This window comes from Pseudophryne corroboree (assembly GCF_028390025.1).
Source record: "Pseudophryne corroboree isolate aPseCor3 chromosome 3 unlocalized genomic scaffold, aPseCor3.hap2 SUPER_3_unloc_2, whole genome shotgun sequence".
Lineage (NCBI taxonomy): Eukaryota > Metazoa > Chordata > Amphibia > Anura > Myobatrachidae > Pseudophryne > Pseudophryne corroboree.
The window spans coordinates 3,515,206-3,535,978 of NW_026967508.1; the positions used below are offsets into that span (position 1 = coordinate 3,515,206).

A 20,773-nucleotide genomic window follows, 5' to 3' on the forward strand; every position below is an offset into this window, starting at 1 on the left:
CAGGAGAGCTGGAGTGGTTGCTGGAACTTGTAGTTCCACAGGAACTTGCACACTGAATGTCGCAGGAAAGCTGGAGTGGTTGCTGGAACTTGTAGTTCCACAGGAACACAGGAACTTGCACACGGAATGTCGCAGGAGAGCTGGAGGGGTTGCTGGAACTTGTAGTTCCACGGGAACACAGGAACAACTGGGAACTGGAACGGAACTGGAACAGCTGGGACCTGTTGTTCCACAGGTCTAATACACAAGGAACTCTCTGTAGACAGAGGATTGCAAACAGGAGCCGTCTGTTCACGGGATGTGACGTGTTGTCCAAGGCAATGTGAGAGAGCCACAAACTGGAAGTTATACCTCCTGCCCAGAAGTGATTGGACACAAACTGCAGGCAGAGATACTATCTGGATTAGGTGTCCAGATCAGCTGTGAGTTAGCTAAAGCATTCCAGGCTGCAGAGGACTGAAAACTAGAACTGGAACAGAACTGAACTGGTTAGGTGGAGCACGGAGAGCTGTGGGCTGCAGGAGACTGAAGACTGGAACAGAACTGAACTGCTGGGACCTGTAGTTCCACAGCAGTGATGCGATGGAAAATGCAGATTCCTGACAGCCCTGACTACGTCCAGTAACTTGGAATCCTCCAAGTCCCTAGTAGCCGCAGGCACTACAATAGGTTGGTTCAAGTGAAAGGCTGATACCACCTTAGGGAGAAACTGGGGACGAGTCCTCAATTCTGCCCTATCCATATGGAAAATCAGATAAGGGCTTTTATATGACAAAGCCGCCAATTCTAATACACGCCTGGCCGAAGCCAAGGCCAATAACATGACCACTTTCCACGTGAGATATTTTAGATCCACAGTTTTTAGTGGCTCAAACCAATGTGATTTTAGGAAACTCAACACCACGTTGAGATCCCAAGGTGCCACTGGAGGCACAAAAGGGGGCTGAATATGCAGCACTCCTTTTACAAATGTCTGAACTTCAGGTAGTGAAGCTAGTTCTTTTTGGAAGAAAATCGACAGAGCCGAGATCTGTACCTTAATGGAGCCTAATTTTAGGCCCATAGTCACTCCTGACTGTAGGAAGTGTAGAAATTGACCCAGCTGAAATTCCTCTGTTGGTGCCTTTCTGGCCTCACACCAAGCAACATATTTCCGCCATATGCGGTGATAATGTTTTGCAGTTACATCTTTCCTGGCTTTAATCAGCGTAGGAATAACTTCCTCCGGAATGCCCTTTTCCTTTAGGATCCGGCGTTCAACCGCCATGCCGTCAAACGCAGCCGCGGTAAGTCTTGAAACAGACAGGGCCCCTGCTGCAGCAGGTCCTGTCTGAGCGGCAGAGGCCATGGGTCCTCTGAAATCATCTCTTGAAGTTCCGGGTACCACGCTCATCTTGGCCAATCCGGAACCACGAGTATTGTTCTTACTCCTCGTTTTCTTATTATTCTCAGTACCTTTGGTATGAGAGGCAGAGGAGGGAACACATAAACTGACTGGTACACCCACGGTGTCACTAGAGCGTCCACAGCTATCGCCTGAGGGTCCCTTGACCTGGCGCAATATCTCTCAGTGTGAAGACTTCTGGATGAAGTCCCCACTCTCCCGGGTGGAGGTCGTGCCTGCTGAGAAAGTCTGCTTCCCAGTTGTCCACTCCCGGAATGAACACTGCTGACAGTGCTAGTACGTGATTTTCCGCCCATCGGAGGATCCTTGTGGCTTCTGCCATTGCCATCCTGCTTCTTGTGCCGCCCTGTCGGTTTACATGGGCGACTGCCGTGATGTTGTCTGATTGGATCAGTACCGGCTGGTGTAGAAGCAGGGGTTCTGCCTGACTTAGGGCATTGTAAATGGCCCTTAGTTCCAGAATATTTATGTGTAGGGAAGTCTCCTGACTCGACCATAGTCCTTGGACGTTTCTTCCCTGTGTGACTGCCCCCCAGCCTCGAAGGCTGGCATCCGTGGTCACCAGGACCCAGTCCTGTATGCCGAATCTGCGGCCCTCTAGAAGATGAGCACTCTGCAGCCACCTGTCACAACTGAGGGCCTGAGCTGACGGAAGGCAGCCTCAGTTGTAGGGGCTGAGATGTACCGGAACCTGGGAGGTTGTAACAGACCACTGGACATGTAAGTAACATGAAGAATAACCGCCCGAAGGCGTGACCACGACAACTTGAGTAAAAGTCAATGATACTTATTTATGACAAACTCCATGCATCACAGTAGCAGTAAAAAGAAACATAAAATCAGCAGAGAAATAATAATACAGTTCCTGGGTACTACAGGGTGGCAGGGGCCACAGAGCTCTGGTGGTATGAGACAGTTCTTATTATCTGCAAGTTGGAAAGTCCTTACCAGGCTCAACTGTAGCAATGAAGAAAGCCCAGGGTTGTACCAGCTGGTGTTCCAGGGAAAGCTGGACTGCTGAAGATAAAATGCTGCTGTGGGTACTGGTTAGAACCAGACAGATGTTGGCACGGAGTGGATACTGGCTGGAACCAGTTAAATAATAAATAAAGCTTGAGAGCGATGCAATATGGATGAAATGTAGAATTTGAGAGCGGAGAAATAATAATACCGGTGGAGAGTGGTAAACTGCAGAAAGGACACCGGCCCTTTAAGAGAAGCTGTACACTGCTGGAAGCTGGGCTGGAAGCAGGTGATGTTGTAGCTGGAAACAGGTGAGTCCGGAATGGATCGGAGAGTCAGGCTACACCGCAGATGGAATGCTGGTGCGGGTCTCTATAGCAGAAGTCTGGAGACAGGAGCTGGAACCTGGAAGACATTCACAGGAGAGAGACAAACTGGAACTAGGTTTGACAACCAAAGCACTGACGCCTTCCTTGCTCAGGCACAACCTATTTATACCTGCAGCAAGGAAGGCATTGGCTAGGCAATTATGCAAATAATAATACTGACAACAGATTGGTAGAAATGATCAGCTGACAGAATCCAAGATGGCTGCGCCCATGCAGACACCTGGAGGGAAGTTTGGTTTGTAATCCATGTGGTCTGGAAAACAGTAATGGCGGCACCGGCCACCGGAGACAGGAGACGCCAGGCTGACAGGTGCACATCCAACCACGCGGACACAGCGGAGGCCGCGGCTGACGTAATCGCCACTCTGAATGCAGAAGCTCAGGGACGGCGGCGGAGGCCGCGGGAGACGCCATGCCAGATGTATAAGGCGTTACTGTGACAGCGTCCAGAGAGACAGGAGAGGATGCGGGAATGTGCACATCAGGATAACAGATGGGATCCGGTCCTGGAGCGCTGAGCCAGCCTTAGGAGGCATCTGATGGGTAAGAAATGGCGTCCAGATACCCGGATCGTGACAGCACCCCCCCCTTTAGGAGTGGCCCCAGGACACTTCTTTGGCTTTTGAGGAAACTTGGAATGGAATCTCCGGACCAAGGCAGGAGCATGGACATCAGAAGCATTGGTCCATGAACGTTCCTCAGGGCCATAACCCTTCCAGTCAATAAGATACTGAAGTTGACCGTAACGGTGACGTGAGTCCAGGATCTTGGCCACTTCATACTCAACGCCTCGTTGAGTTTGGACTTTCGGAGTTGGAGGAAGTGAGGAATGAAACCGATTCAAGATTAGCGGTTTCAACAGGGAAACATGGAATGTCCTGGGTATTTTTAAGAAGGGAGGCAACTGGAGTCTGTAAGCAACAGGATTGATGACTTGATCAATTTTAAAAGGACCGATGTAGCGAGGTGCGAACTTCATACTGGGAACTCTTAACCTCAAATTCTTCGTGGTTAACCATACCCGATCACCCACCTTGAGAGCAGGAACTGCTCGACGCTTCTTATCCGCAAACTTCTTGTACCTGAACGATGCCTTGAGCAGAGCTGATCGTACGCTCTTCCAGATATTGGCAAACTGATGCAAGGTGATATCCACTGCGGGAACAGAAGTTGCTGGAAGCGGTTGGAACTCAGGGACTTTAGGGTGCAATCCAAAGTTGGTGAAGAATGGTGTTGAAGAAGATGAAGAATGATACTGGTTGTTATGACAGAACTCGGCCCAGGGAAGTAATTGAACCCAGTCATCTTGAGAGGAGGACACATAGATGCGGAGGAAGGACTCCAAGTCCTGATTCACCCTCTAAGTTTGACCATTGGTCTGAGGATGGTAAGCCGTGGAAAACTTTAGCTTGACTTGGAGGACTTGACATAAACTTCGCCAGAATTTGGCTGTGAATTGAACTCCTCGATCTGAGATAATTTCTTCTGGAAGACCGTGGAGTCGGAAGATCTCTTGTATGAATACTTGAGCCAACTTGGAAGCTGACGGAAGACCGGTGAGAGGAATGAAGTGTGCCATCTTGGTGAACCGGTCAACTACCACCCAGATGGTATTGAACTTGTTGCACATGGGCAAATCTGTAATAAAATCCATCGACAAATGGGTCCATGGTCGACGGGGAACAGATAGTGGAACCAGTTGCCCCGCAGGCGACTGGCGGGATACTTTATGTTGAGCACACTTTGGGCAAGATGCAATAAACTCCAAAACGTCCTTTTTCAGAGTTGGCCACCAATAGGACCTAGAGATAAACTCCAGGGTTTTTTGGATACCTGTATGTCCGGCAAAGCGGGAAGCATGGGCCCAATGCATGAGCTTCTTCCTTAGTGTCGGCTTCACAAAACTTTTCCCTGATGGGGGCGTAGAGTCCATCCCTACCGTGGAGAATGCCAACGGATTTATAATAGGATGCTTGTCTGAAAACTCTGACTCATTTTCTTGCTCCCATGAGCGGGAAAGGGCATCGGTCTTGCGATTCTGAGAGCCCGGACAGAACTGGAGTTTAAAGTCGAACCTGGAAAAGAAAAGTGCCCATCTGGCCTGACGAGGGTTGAGACATTGTGCGCCTTTTAGATATAGAAGGTTCTTGTGGTCTGTAAGTATGGTGATTGAATGAGAAGCTCCCTCCAACAGATATCTCCACTCCTCTAGAGCGAGCTTGATGGCTAGCAACTCCTGGTCGCCAATGGCATAATTGCGCTCCGCTGGGGAGAACTTCCGGGAGAAGAAACTGCAAGGATGTAAATGGCCATCTTTAGCCCTCTGAGATAACACCGCTCCTACTCCAACGGAGGAGGCATCCACCTCTAAGATGAAAGGAGAGTCGATGTCAGGCTGTTTCAGGACAGGCGCAGAGATGAACCTCTGTTTTAAAAGATGAAAAGCTTGCATGGCTTCTTCAGACCACTTGGACGGGTTAGCACCCTTCTTCGTGAAAGCAGTAATAGGCGCCACAATGGTGGAAAAGTCTCGTATAAACTTTCAGTAATAATTGGCGAACCCTAAGAACCTCTGGACCCCTTTGAGGGTTAAGGGTACCGGCCAATTCTGGATTGCTTGTAGTTTCTCAGGATCCATCTCTAGTCCGGAACCGGACACAATGTACCCTAGAAACGGAATGGACTTGACTTCAAAGACGCATTTCTCTAATTTGCAATAGAGATGATTGACACGGAGACGGGACAGAACCTCTTTTACCCAAAAACGATGTTCCTCTAAATCGTTGGCAAAAATGAGGATATCATCTAGATAGACCACGACATGACGGTATAGAATGTCTCTGAAGATCTCATTGACGAAATGCTGGAAGACAGCTGGAGCATTGCTCAATCCGAAGGGCATGACGAGGTACTCATAATGTCCGTCACGGGTGTTAAATGCGGTCTTCCACTCGTCACCCTCACGGATCCGGATGAGATTGTATGCACCTCTTAAGTCCAGCTTTGTAAAGATGGTAGCTCCGCTAACTCTGTCAAAGAGCTCAGTAATCAGGGGTAAAGGATAGCGGTTCTTGATGGTAATGTCGTTCAAACCCCTGTAGTCGATGCACGGCCGCAGACCACCATCTTTCTTCTTTACAAAAAAGAAGCCTGCGCCGGCTGGAGAAGAAGAAGGTCGTATGAACCCCTTTGCTAGGTTCTCTTTAATGTATTCCTCCATAGAATGCGTCTCGGGCAGAGACAACGGATAAGTTCGGCCTCGAGGTGGAACCTTCCCTGGAACGAGATCAATCGGGCAGTCCCATTCTCTATGAGGAGGAAGGATATCAGCAGAAGCTTTACTGAACACATCCGTGAAATCTTGATATGGAGGAGGTGGAACATCAGACGACCTGGGGGAGGAAGAACAGACAGGCAACACTTTAAACAAACATGTCTTAGTACAGGAGGAACCCCATGCCAGGATTTGCGTAGTCGTCCAATCAATTGTAGGATTGTGAAGACGGAGCCATGGAAGGCCCAGGACCACAGGATGTGTGGCTCTTGGAATCACTAAAAGTGAAATAAGTTCGGAATGAAGAACTCCCACTCTCAGACGAACTGGTAGAGTCTTTAGAGAAATAACTGTATCAAAAATTTTACTGCCATCCACGGCAGTTAAGGAAAAGGACGAAGGAAGTCTCTCGGTGGGTAGGGACCACCGTTTAACATAGGCTTCGGTAATAAAGTTCCCAGCTGCTCCGGAATCAAGGAGGGCAATGACGTTCTGATAACGTTGAGCAACTTGAAGCGAGACTGGGAGATTACAATCTTGAGGAGATGGAGAGGAGATCATTACTCCTAGCCGGCCCTCTCCTTGGCGAGCTAGGGTCTGGAGTCCCGGACGTTTGGGACAGACATTAATGGTGTGAGACGGAGCTGCACAATAAAGACAGAGAGACTCGGAGAGACGTCTTCGGCGCTCAGCAGGAGTTAAACGGGAACGGCCAATTTGCATGGGCTCATCTTTAGTTGGTGACAGTTGGCGAGGAGGAGGAGCAGAAGATCTTGGAGCAGATGATCTTCCACGCTCAGTTGCTCTCTCTCTGAAACGTAAGTCAACTTTCGTACAAAGTGAGATTAGCTCATCTAACTTGGAGGGTAAGTCTCTGGTAGCTAACTCATCTTTAATACACTCAGATAAACCATGCCAGAATGCAGCATACAGGGCCTCGTCGTTCCATGCCAGTTCGGATGCCAGGATCTGGAACTGTATAAGATATTGTCCTACAGTACGTGATCCCTGGCGTAAACGGAGAATCTCAGACGAAGCTGAAGTTACCCGGCCTGGCTCGTCGAAGATGCGCCTGAATGTTGACACGAATGCAGTGTAAGAAGATAGCAGGGTGTCGGACCTCTCCCATAACGGTGATGCCCAATTAAGGGCTGAGCCACTGAGAAGAGAGATGATGTAGGCAATTTTTGTACGGTCACTGGGAAAATTGCCAGGTTGTAGCTCAAACTGAATCTCACACTGGTTGAGAAATCCCCTGCAGAATTTTGGAGATCCGTCAAATTTTGCTGGCGTTGGAAGATGAAGACGTGGAGCAGAAACGGGTAAGGTGGGTGGGGTTATAGCTGGAGTCACTGTGGTTGACGCACCGGACGCGTCTGATCCACAGAGAGTTGTCTGAATCCCATCCAGCCGAGTAGAGAGATCCTGGAGACAGCGGATGATGTGGCCCTGTGCAGCCTCCTGATGTTCAAGTCGGGCTGCCAGTTCTTGCATCGGCCTGGCCGCTTGATCCTGGTCTCCGGCTGGATTCATTAGGTCAGTGCTTACTGTCACAACTGAGGGCCTGAGCTGTAGGGGCTGAGATGTACCGGAACCTGGGAGGTTGTATCAGACCCCTGGACATGTAAGTAACATGAAGAATAACCGCCCGAAGGCGTGACCACGACAACTTGAGTAAAAGTCAATGATATTTATTTATGACAAACTCCATGCATCACAGTAGCACAGTAGCAGTAAAAAGAAACATAAAATCAGCAGAGAAATAATAATACAGTTCCTGGGTACTACAGGGTGGCAGGGGCCACAGAGCTCTGGTGGTATGAGACAGTTCTTATTATCTGCAAGTTGGAAAGTCCTTACCAGGCTCAACTGTAGCAATGAAGAAAGCCCAGGGTTGTACCAGCTGGTGTTCCAGGGAAAGCTGGACTGCTGAAGATAAAATGCTGCTGTGGGTACTGGTTAGAACCAGACAGATGTTGGCACGGAGTGGATACTGGCTGGAACCAGTTAAATAATAAATAAAGCTTGAGAGCGATGCAATATGGATGAAATGTAGAATTTGAGAGCGGAGAAATAATAATACCGGTGGAGAGTGGTAAACTGCAGAAAGGACACCGGCCCTTTAAGAGAAGCTGTACACTGCTGGAAGCTGGGCTGGAAGCAGGTGATGTTGTAGCTGGAAACAGGTGAGTCCGGAATGGATCGGAGAGTCAGGCTACACCGCAGATGGAATGCTGGTGCGGGTCTCTATAGCAGAAGTCTGGAGACAGGAGCTGGAACCTGGAAGACATTCACAGGAGAGAGACAAACTGGAACTAGGTTTGACAACCAAAGCACTGACGCCTTCCTTGCTCAGGCACAACCTATTTATACCTGCAGCAAGGAAGGCATTGGCTAGGCAATTATGCAAATAATAATACTGACAACAGATTGGTAGAAATGATCAGCTGACAGAATCCAAGATGGCTGCGCCCATGCAGACACCTGGAGGGAAGTTTGGTTTGTAATCCATGTGGTCTGGAAAACAGTAATGGCGGCACCGGCCACCGGAGACAGGAGACGCCAGGCTGACAGGTGCACATCCAACCACGCGGACACAGCGGAGGCCGCGGCTGACGTAATCGCCACTCTGAATGCAGAAGCTCAGGGACGGCGGCGGAGGCCGCGGGAGACGCCATGCCAGATGTATAAGGCGTTACTGTGACAGCGTCCAGAGAGACAGGAGAGGATGCGGGAATGTGCACATCAGGATAACAGATGGGATCCGGTCCTGGAGCGCTGAGCCAGCCTTAGGAGGCATCTGATGGGTAAGAAATGGCGTCCAGATACCCGGATCGTGACACCACCACAGCAGAGACACCCTGGTTCTTGGAGACAGGGTTATTAGGCGATGCATCTGAAGATACGATCCGGACCATTGGTCCAACAGGTACCACTGAAAGATTCTGGCATGGAACCTGCCGAAAGGAATTGCTTCGTAAGAAGCCACCATCTTTCCCAGGACTCGCGTGCAGTGATGCACCGACACCTGTTTTGGTTTCAGGAGGTCTCTGACTAGAGATGACAGCTCCTTGGCTTTCTCCTCCGGGAGAAACACTTTTTTCTGGACTGTGTCCAGAATCATACCCAGGAACAGTAGACGTGTCGTCGGAACCAGCTGTGACTTTGGAATATTCAGAATCCAACCGTGCTGGTGTAGCACCTCCTGAGATAATGCTACTCCTACCAACAACTGCTCCCTGGATCTCGCCTTTATTAGGAGATCATCCAAGTACGGGATAATTAAAACTCCCTTTTTTCGAAGGCGTATCATAATTTCCGACATTACCTTTGTAAACACCTTCGGTGCCGTGGACAGTCCAAACGGCAGCGTCTGGAATTGGTAATGGCAATCCTGTACCACAAATCTGAGGTACTCCTGGTGAGTATGGTAAATGGGGACATGCAGGTAAGCATCCTTGATGTCCAGGGATACCATGTAATCCCCCTCGTCCAGGCTTGCAATAACCGCCCTGAGCGATTCTACCTTGAACTTGAATTTTTTTATGTATGTGTTCAAGGATTTCAAATTTAAAATGGGTCTTACCGAACCGTCCGGTTTCGGTACCACAAACAGTGTGGAATAGTAACCCCGTCCTTGTTGAAATAGGGGCACCTTGATTATCACCTGCTGGGAATACAGCTTGTGAATTGCCGCTAGCACAGCCTCCCTGTCTGAGGGAGTAATCGGCAAGGCAGATTTTAGGAACCGGTGGGGTGGAGACGCCTCGAATTCCAGTTTGTACCCCTGAGATACTATTTGAAGGATCCAGGGATCCACCTGTGAGCGAGCCCACTGATCGCTGACATTTTTGAGGCGGCCCCCCACCGTACCTGGCTCCGCCTGTGGAGCCACACCGTCATGCGGCGGACTTGGAAGACGCGGGGGAGGACTTTTGCTCCTGGGAACCTGCTGTTTGTTGCAGCCTTTTTCCCCTACCTCTGCCTCTGGACAGAAAGGACCCGCCTTTTCCTCGCCTGTTTTTCTGGGTCCGAAAGGACTGTACGTGATAAAACGGCGCCTTCTTAGGCTGTGAGGGAACATGGGGTAAAAATACTGACTTCCAAGCTGTTGCTGTGGAAACTAGGTCCGAGAGACCATCCCCGAATAACTCCTCACCCTTATAAGGAAAAACTTCCATGTGCCTTTTAGAATCTGCATCCCCTGACCACTGCCGAGTCCATAAGCCTCTCCTAGCAGAAATGGACAATGCACTTATTTTAGATGCCAGCCGGCAGATCTCCCTCTGTGCATCTCTCATGTATAAGACTGAGTCTTTAATATGCTCTATGGTTAGCAGAATAGTGTCCCTGTCTAGGGTGTCAATATTTTCTGACAGGGAATCTGACCACGCAGCGGCAGCACTGCACATCCATGCTGAAGCAATAGCTGGTCTAAGTATAATACCTGAGTGTGTATATACAGACTTCAGGATCGCCTCCTGCTTCCTATCTGCAGGCTCCTTGAGGGCGGCCGTATCCGGAGGCGGTAGTGCCACCTTTTTAGATAAACGTGTGAGCGCTTTATCCACCCTAGGAGGTGTTTCCCAACGTGCCCTATCCTCTGGCGGGAAAGGGAACGCCATTAGTAACTTTTTAGAGATTACCAATCTTTTATCGGGGAAAGCCCACGCTTCTTCACACACTTCATTTAATTCTTCCGATGGGGGAAAAAATAAGAATTTACTTACCGATAATTCTATTTCTCGTAGTCCGTAGTGGATGCTGGGACTCCGTAAGGACCATGGGGGGGAATAGCGGCTCCGCAGGAGACAGGGCACAAAAGTAAAAGATTTAGGATCAGGTGGTGTGCACTGGCTCCTCCCCCTATGACCCTCCTCCAAGCCTCAGTTAGGATACTGTGCCCGGACGAGCGTACATAATAAGGAAGGATTTTGAATCCCGGGTAAGACTCATACCAGCCACACCAATCACACCATACAACTTGTGATCTGAACCCAGTTAACAGTATGATAAAACGTAGGAGCCTCTGAAAAGATGGCTCACAACAATAAACAACCCGATTTTATTGTAACAATAACTATATACAAGTATTGCAGACAATCCGCACTTGGGATGGGCGCCCAGCATCCACTACGGACTACGAGAAATAGAATTATCGGTAAGTAAATTCTTATTTTCTCTGACGTCCTAAGTGGATGCTGGGACTCCGTAAGGACCATGGGGATTATACCAAAGCTCCCAAATGGGCGGGAGAGTGCGGATGACTCTGCAGCACCGAATGAGAGAACTCCAGGTCCTCCTCAGCCAGGGTATCAAATTTGTAGAATTTAGCAAACGTGTTTGCCCCTGACCAGGCAGCCGCCCAAGATGAACCCACTTTCCTTGTGGAATGGGCTTTAACAGATTTTGGCTGTGGCAGGCCTGCCACAGAATGTGCAAGCTGAATTGTACTACAAATCCAACGAGCAATCGTCTGCTTAGAAGCAGGAGCACCCAGCTTGTTGGGTGCATACAGGATAAACAGCGAGTCAGATTTTCTGACTCCAGCCGTCCTGGAAACATATATTTTCAGGGCCCTGACTACGTCCAGTAACTTGGAGTCCTCCAAGTCCCTAGTAGCCGCAGGTACCACAATAGGCTGATTCATGTGAAACGCTGAAACCACCTTAGGGAGAAATTGAGGACGAGTCCTCAATTCTGCCCTGTCTGAATGAAAAATTAGGTAAGGGCTTTTATATGATAAAGCCGCCAATTCAGAGACACGCCTGGCTGATGCCAGGGCTAACAGCATGACCACCTTCCATGTGAGATATCTTAATTCCACAGTGGTGAGTGGTTCAAACCAATGTGATTTTAGGAACCCTAAAACTACATTGAGATCCCAAGGTGCCACTGGAGGCACAAAAGGAGGCTGTATATGCAGCACCCCCTTGACAAACGTCTGAACTTCAGGCACTGAAGCCAGTTCTTTCTGGAAGAAGATCGAGAGGGCCGAAATTTGAACCTTAATGGATCCTAATTTTAGGCCCATAGACAGTCCTGCTTGCAGGAAATGTAGGAAACGACCCAGTTGAAATTCCTCCGTAGGGGCCTTCTTGGCCTCACACCACGCAACATATTTCCGCCAAATGCGGTGATAATGTTTTGCGGTTACATCCTTCCTGGCCTTGATCAGGGTAGGGATGACTTCATCTGGAATGCCTTTATCCTTCAAGATCCGGCGTTCAACCGCCATGCCGTCAAACGCAGCCGCGGTATGTCTTGGAACAGACAAGGTCCATGCTGGAGCAGGTTCTTTCTTAGAGGTAGAGGCCACGGGTCCTCCGTGAGCATCTCTTGCAGTTCCGGGTACCAAGTTCTTCTGGCCAATCCGGAGCCACGAGTATAGTTCTTACTCCTCTCCTTCTTATTATTCTCAGTACTTTGGGTATGAGAGGTAGAGGAGGGAACACATACACCGACCGGTACACCCACGGTGTTACCAGGGCGTCCACCGCTATTGCTTGAGGGTCCCTTGACCTGGCGCAATATCTGTCCAGTTTTTTGTTGAGACGGGACGCCATCATGTCCACCTTTGGTTTTTCCCAACGGTTTACAATCATGTGGAAGACTTCTGGGTGAAGTCCCCACTCTCCCGGGTGGAGGTCGTGCCTGCTGAGGAAGTCTGCTTCCCAGTTGTCCACTCCCGGAATGAACACTGCAGACAGTGCTATCACATGAATTTCCGCCCAGCGGAGAATCTTTGCAGTTTCTGCCATCGCCCTCCTGCTTCTTGTGCCGCCCTGTCTGTTTACGTGGGCGACCGCCGTGATGTTGTCCGACTGGATCAATACTGGTTGACCCTGAAGCAGAGGCCTGGCTTGACTTAGGGCATTGTAAATGGCCCTCAGTTCCAGGATATTTATGTGAAGAGACGTTTCCATGCTTGACCACAAGCCCTGGAAGTTTCTTCCCTGTGTGACTGCTCCCCAGCCTCTTAGGCTGGCATCCGTGGTCACCAGCATCCAATCCTGAATGCCGAATCTGCGGCCCTCTAGAAGATGAGCACTCTGTAACCACCACAGGAGCGACACCCTTGTCCTTGGAGATAGGGTTATCCGCTGATGCATCTGAAGATGCGATCCGGACCATTTTTCCAGCAGATCCCACTGAAAAGTTCTTGCATGGAATCTTCCGAATGGAATTGCTTCGTAAGCAGCCACCATTTTTCCCAAGACTCTCGTGCATTGATGCACTGACACTTGGCTTGGTTTTAGGAGGTTCCTGACTAGCTCGGATAACTCCCTGGCCTTCTCTTCCGGGAGAAACACCTTTTTCTGAACTGTGTCCAGAATCATTCCCAGGAACAGTAGACGTGTTGTTGGAATCAGCTGTGATTTTGGGATATTTAGAATCCACCCGTGCTGACGTAGCACTACCTGAGATAGTGCTACTCCGACCTCTAACTGTTCCCTGGACCTTGCTCTTATCAGGAGATCGTCCAAGTAAGGGATAATTAAGACGCCTTTTCTTCGAAGAAGAATCATCATTTCGGCCATTACCTTGGTAAAGACCCGGGGTGCCGTGGACAAGCCAAACGGCAACGTCTGAAACTGATAGTGACAGTTTTGTACCACAAACCTGAGGTAACCTTGGTGAGAAGGGAAGATTGGGACATGGAGATAAGTATCTTTGATGTCCAGAGATACCATATAGTCCCCTTCTTCCAGGTTCGCTATCACTGCTCTGAGTGACTCCATCTTGAATTTGAACCTTTTTATGTAAGTGTTCAAGGATTTTAGATTTAAAATCGGTCTCACCGAGCCGTCCGGCTTCGGTACCACAAACAGCGTGGAATAATACCCCTTTCCTTGTTGTAGGAGGGGTACCTTTATTATCACCTGCTGGGAATACAGCTTGTGAATAGCTTCCAATACCGCCTCCCTGTCGGAGGGAGACGTTGGTAGAGCAGACTTCAGGAACCGGCGAGGGGGAGAAGTCTCGAATTCCAATTTGTACCCCTGTGATACTACCTGTAGGATCCAGGGGTCCACTTGCGAGTGAGCCCACTGCGCGTTGAAATTTTTGAGACGGGCCCCCACCGTGCCTGAGTCCGCTTGTAAAGCCCCAGCGTCATGCTGAAGACTTGGCAGAAACGGGGGAGGGCTTCTGCTCCTGGGAAGAGGCTGCCTGGTGCAGTCTTTTGACTCTACCTCTGCCCCTGGGCAGAAATGAGTGGCCCTTTGCCCGCTTGTTCTTATGGGAACGAAAGGACTGAGTTTGAAAAGACGGTGTCTTTTTCTGCTGAGAGGTGACCTGGGGTAAAAAGGTGGATTTTCCAGCCGTTGCCGTGGCCACCAGGTCTGATAGACCGACCCCAAATAACCCCTCCCCTTTATACGGCAATACTTCCATATGTCGTTTGGAATCCGCATCACCTGACCACTGTCGCGTCCATAACGCTCTTCTGGCAGAAATGGACATCGCACTCACTCTTGATGCCAGGGTGCAAATATCCCTCTGTGCATCTCGCATATAAAGTAATGCATCCTTTAAATGCTCTATAGTTAATAATATACTGTCTCTATCCAGGGTATCAATATTTTCAGTCAGGGAATCCGACCAAGCCACTCCAGCGCTGCACATCCAGGCTGAGGCGATTGCTGGTCGCAGTATAACACCAGTATGTGTGTATATACCTTTTAGGATATTTTCCAGCTTTCTATCAGCTGGTTCTTTGAGGGCGGCCGTATCAGGAGACGGTAACGCCACTTGTTTTGATAAGCGTGTGAGCGCCTTATCTACCCTAGGGGGTGTTTCCCAACGTGCCCTAACCTCTGGCGGGAAAGGGTATAGTGCCAATAATTTGTTAGAAATCAGCAGTTTTTTATCGGGGGAAACCCACGCTTTATCACACACCTCATTTAATTCATCTGATTCAGGAAAAACTACTGGTAGTTTTTTCACACCCCACATAATACCCTTTTTTGTGGTACTTGTAGTGTCAGAAATGTTTAATGCCTCCTTCATTGCCGTGATCATGTAACGTGTGGCCCTACTGGACATTACGTTTGTCTCCTCACCGTCGACACTGGATTCAGTATCCGTGTCTGGGTCTGTGTCGACCATCTGAGGTAACGGGCGTTTTAGCGCCCCTGACGGAGTCTGAGACGCTTGAACAGGCACTAACTGATTTGCCGGCTGTCTCATGTCGTCAACAGTTTTTTGCAAAGTGCTGACATTGTCACGTAATTCTTTAAACACAACCATCCAGTCAGGTGTCGACTCCCTAGGGGGTGACATCACTAACACAGGCAATTGCTCTGCTTCCACATCATTTTCCTCCTCATACATGTCGACACAATCGTACCGACACCCAGCACACACACAGGGAATGCTCTGATAGAGGACAGGACCCCACTAGCCCTTTGGGGAGACAGAGGGAGAGTTTGCCAGCACACACCAAAGCGCTATAAACTGTATAGGGACAACCTTATAATAAGGGTCTATCCCTTATAGCTGCTTATATATATTTTTAGCCAAATAAGTGCCCCCCCTCTCTGTTTTACCCTGTTTCTGTAGTGCAGTGCAGGGGAGAGTCTGGGAGCCTTCCTACCAGCGGAGCTGTGTGGGAAAATGGTGCCGTGTGCTGAGGAGATAGGCCCCGCCCCCTTCTCTGCGGGCTCTTCTCCCGCTTTTATCTGGAAAACTGGCAGGGGTTAAATACATCCATATAGCCCAGGGGCTATATGTGATGTATTTTTTGCCATAGGAGGTATTTACATTGCTGCCCAGGGCGCCCCCCCCCCAGCGCCCTGCACCCTCAGTGACCGCAGTGTGAAGTGTGCTGGGAGCAATGGCGCACAGCTGCAGTGCTGTGCGCTACCTTAATGAAGACAGGAACGTCTTCTGCCGCCGATTTCTGGACCTCTTCACTCTTCAGCATCTGTAAGGGGGCCGGCGGCGCGGCTCCGGGACCCATCCAGGCTGGGCCTGTGATCGTCCCTCTGGAGCTAATGTCCAGTAGCCAAGAAGCCCAATCCACTCTGCACGCAGGTGAGTTCGCTTCTTCTCCCCTTAGTCCCGCGCTGCAGTGAGCCTGTTGCCAGCAGGACTCACTGAAAATAAAAAACCTATTTAAACTTTTACTTCTAAGCAGCTCAGGAGAGCCACCTAGCCTGCACCCTTCTCGTTCGGGCACAAAAATCTAACTGAGGCTTGGAGGAGGGTCATAGGGGGAGGAGCCAGTGCACACCACCTGATCCTAAAGCTTTTACTTTTGTGCCCTGTCTCCTGCGGAGCCGCTATTCCCCCATGGTCCTTACGGAGTCCCAGCATCCACTTAGGACGTCAGAGAAACTACGGGTAGTTTTTTCTCCCCAAACATAATACCCTTTTTAGTGGTACCTGGGTTTATATCAGAAATGTGTAACACCTCTTTCATTGCCTCAATCATGCAACGAATGGCCTTAGTGGACATTAGATTTGACTCATCGTCGTTGACACTGGTATCAGTATCCGTGTCGACATCTGCGTCTGCCATCTGAGGTAGCGGGCGTTTTAGAGCCCATTATGGCCTTTGAGACACCTAGGCAGGCACGAACTGAGAAGCCGGCTGTCCCGCATTTGGCATGTCGTCAAATTTTTTATGTAAGGAGTCGACACTTGCACGTAATTCCTTCCATAAGACCATCCACTCAGGTGTCTGCCCCGCAGGGGGTGACATCACTTCTATAGGCATCTGCTCCGCCTCCACATAATTTTCCTCATCAAACATGTCGACACAGCCGTACCGACACACCGCACACACACAGGGAATGCTCTTAAGAGAGGACAGGACCCCACAAAAGCCCTTTGGGGAGACAGAGTGAGAGTATGCCAGCACACACCAGAGCGCTATATAATGCAGGGACTAACTGAATTATGTCCCCTATAGCTGCTATTATATTTACTGCGCCTAAATTTAGTGCCCCCCTCTCTTTTTTACCCTTTTCTGTAGTGCAGACTGCAGGGGAGAGCCAGGGAGCTTACTTCCAGCGGAGCTGTGAGGGAGAAATGGCGCCAGTGTGCTGAGGGAGATAGCTCCTCCCCTTTTTCGCTGACTTTTCTCCCGCTTTTTAATGCATTCTGGCAGGGGTATTTATCACATATATAGCCTCTGGGGCTATATATTGTGATTGTTTTGCCAGCCAAGGTGTTTTTATTGCTGCTCAGGGCGCCCCCCCCCAGCGCCCTGCACCCTCAGTGACCGGAGTGTGAAGTGTGTATGAGGAGCAATGGCGCACAGCTGCAGTGCTGTGCGCTACCTTGGTGAAGACAGAAGTCTTCATGCCGCCGATTTTCCGGACCTTCTTGCTTCTGGCTCTGTAAGGGGGACGGCGGCGCGGCTCCGGGAACGAACACCAAGGACGGGCCTGCGGTCGATCCCTCTGGAGCTAATGGTGTCCAGTAGCCTAAGAAGCCCAAGCTACCACCAGTTAGGTAGGTTCGCTTCTTCTCCCCTTAGTCCCTCGCTGCAGTGAGTCTGTTGCCAGCAGATCTCACTGTAAAATAAAAAACCTAAATATACTTTCTTTCTAGAAGCTCAGGAGAGCCACTAGTGTGCATCCAGCTCAGCCGGGCACAAAAATCTAACTGAGGCTTGGATGAGGGTCATAGTGGGAGGAGCCAGTGCACACCAGGTGACCTAAAGCTTTCTTTAGTTGTGCCCAGTCTCCTGCGGAGCCGCTATTCCCCATGGTCCTTTCGGAGTTCCCAGCATCCACTAGGACGTTAGAGAAAGTATAATTATATGGGTGCAGGGTGTGCGAGGTGAGACTCCTTGGACCCAGGGGCCCATGTGCCCCGCACACCCCACAACCATTATGGATACAGCAATGGCCAGCTACCATTCTGGACAGGACTTCTCTCAAGATGCACCTTCCCTGTGGAATTTTCTCCCTTCTATAGTAACACGTTCCTTTAGCATTCAAACCCTCAAACATTCCCTAATAAATCACTACTCCAGGCATGTTTTACCGATGTAAGACATGGTCAGGGGGGGTCAGGGCAGGCAGGCTTCCATACAGTACAGGAGACTTCTGTGCCTTCAGTTAGAGTCCTGTCTTTTTACCAGGACTTGAAGTTCCAACTTCCTACACCACAGTCAGACATCTAATACATTGAACTGATTTCTTCTGCATGGAAAGCTCAGTAATTCTAACTATATGAAGCTAGTGTTGAGGTCAGGCTTAAAACCAATGCAGCTAAGTAGATCTATGTAGTGCGTGGCTGCACGCTACATAGATCTGCAGTGTTGTGGCTGCACGCTACATAGATCTGCAGTGTTGTGGCTGCACGCTACATAGATCTGCAGTGTTGTGGCTGCACGCTACATAGATCTGCAGTGTTGTGGCTGCACGCTACATAGATCTGCAGTGTTGTGGCTGCACGCTACATAGATCTGCAGTGTTGTGGCTGCACTCTACATAGATCTGCAGTGTTGTGGCTGCACTCTACATAGATCTGCAGTGTTGTGGCTGCACTCTACATAGATCTGCAGTGTTGTGGCTGCACGCTACATAGATCTGCAGTGTTGTGGCTGCACTCTACATAGATCTGCAGTGTTGTGGCTGCACGCTCCATAGATCTGCAGTGTTGTGGCTGCACGCTCCATAGATCTGCAGTGTTGTGGCTGCACGCTCCATAGATCTGCAGTGTTGTGGCTGCACGCTCCATAGATCTGCAGTGTTGTGGCTGCACGCTCCATAGATCTGCAGTGTTGTGGCTGCACGCTCCATAGATCTGCAGTGTTGTGGCTGCACGCTCCATAGATCTGCAGTGTTGTGGCTGCATGCTCCATAGATCTGCAGTGTTGTGGCTGCACGCTCCATAGATCTGCAGTGTTGTGGCTGCACTCTACATAGATCTACAAGGTGGGAAGCTGCTCAATCAGATTGTAATGTCACTCAGGTGCTAAAAGGGGAGGGGTAATTCTGTGTAGGAAAAAAAACTGTGTTCCCTAATGCACACAGAGTGAATAATATTACTATATAATAATCAGATAATACGGAGATCTTAGTTGCGTATATCTGCAGATATAGGGTTAAGCCCCCAGGCCGATCGACAAGGCTTCTCCGTCACTGGGGGTCCCTAATACTGGCTGCACGCTCCATAGATCTGCAGTGTTGTGGCTGCACGCTCCATAGATCTGCAGTGTTGTGGCTGCACGCTCCATAGATCTGCAGTGTTGTGGCTGCACGCTCCATAGATCTGCAGTGTTGTGGCTGCACGCTCCATAGATCTGCAGTGTTGTGGCTGCACGCTCCATAGATCTGCAGTCTTGTGGCTGCACGCTACATAGATCTGCAGTGTTGTGGCTGCACGCTACATAGATCTGCAGTGTTGTGGCTGCACGCTCCATAGATCTGCAGTGTTGTGGCTGCACGCTCCATAGATCTGCAGTATTGTGGCTGCACTCTACATAGATCTGCAGTGTTGTGGCTGCACGCTACATAGATCTGCAGTGTGTGGTTGCACGCTACATAGATCTGAAGTGTGTGGTTGCATGCTATACATGCCACATAGATCTGCAGTGTGTGGCTGCACTCTATATAGATCTGCAGTGTGTGGTTGCATGTTATATAGATCTGAAGTGTGTGGCTGCACTCTACGTAGATCTGCTTAGCTGCATTGGTTCAAAATAAACTATAACTAACTCCATATACTTAAAATTATTGGGCTTCCTATATAGAAGCAAATAGCTCCATGTGTTAGGTGTATGACTGTGGTGTATGAGGTTGAGAGATCAAGTCCCTTGTATGGCATGCTGAGAAACGTCTGTTTTAAAGACAGAGGGATTTAAATAAAAGTTATTAACGATAAGGAGCACACAGATCACACTATTACTGATATCTCACATGGTAAATGTATGCATATGGTGTAGGAGGTTTGATGTTCAAATCCCTTACTTGTAAAACCCTTCATGTGAATGACTCACCTGTGCTGATATCTGTACAGTATTCCACCTTCTTACACTGCTGATCCACCCTCAAATACGCATCTTCTTCTTCTCCCATATCTTCTACTTTGATAACAGTCAGGTCTCCAAACTAAATATTCCACAAAACAATAAGAATGACGCTTTATATAAGGTCTATCACTGTACAAGAGTAACACGGCTTCTCTACAGATCATTTAGTACAGGTTCACCTTGCTAATTGGGGAGACTGTATATGTTATCTACCTTATACTCCTGTGGATGGGGACATCCCTCGGAAGTATTTCCGTTACTGGACCCATCTGTAGGACACACATAAATAAAGCCATATTTTAATTTGGTGAGAACATTTGCACCGAACCACAGCAATCAATCAGGAATGACAATTTATCTGGCCAGTGCATGTTAGATTATAAAAGAGAGTGTCAGGAATCCGCATTCTCCATTGCATCACTTCCAGTGAACAGGCGTCTCCTGGCTTCAGTCCTCTGTTTTCAGAGTATTCCCTGTGAATTGGACCTGTGGAACTACAGGTCCCAGCAGTTCCAGTCTTCAGTCTCCTGCAGCCCACAGCTCACTGTGCTCCGCCTAACCAGTTCTATCGTTTGGTAATCACTGGTTTCAGCCAGCAGCCTGGAGTACACAGTGATTCTAGTTAACCAGCATTAACTCCCGGTGCACTACTGATCCCAGCCAGCAACCAGCAGTGCATTGCATTAACTGTCTACAGCAGGCTTTTTCAACCAGTGTGCCGTGGCACACTAGTGTGCCGCGACCGGTTG

General features: G+C 49.3%; 1 protein-coding gene across 3 annotated transcripts in view; it reads right to left on the reverse strand.

Annotated features, from left to right (window-relative positions):
• LOC134983613 (oocyte zinc finger protein XlCOF8.4-like) overlaps window positions 1-20,773 on the reverse strand; it is a 65,379-nt gene that overhangs the window by 17,161 nt on the left and 27,445 nt on the right. For all 3 annotated transcript variants that reach the window (XM_063949290.1, XM_063949288.1, XM_063949289.1), the window contains exons 4-5: window positions 20,238-20,293; window positions 19,992-20,103 (exon numbers count right to left, since the gene is read on the reverse strand). In XM_063949290.1, coding sequence (XP_063805360.1) covers window positions 19,992-20,103; window positions 20,238-20,293 — 168 coding nt within the window. The remainder of the gene's footprint in view (window positions 1-19,991; window positions 20,104-20,237; window positions 20,294-20,773) is intronic.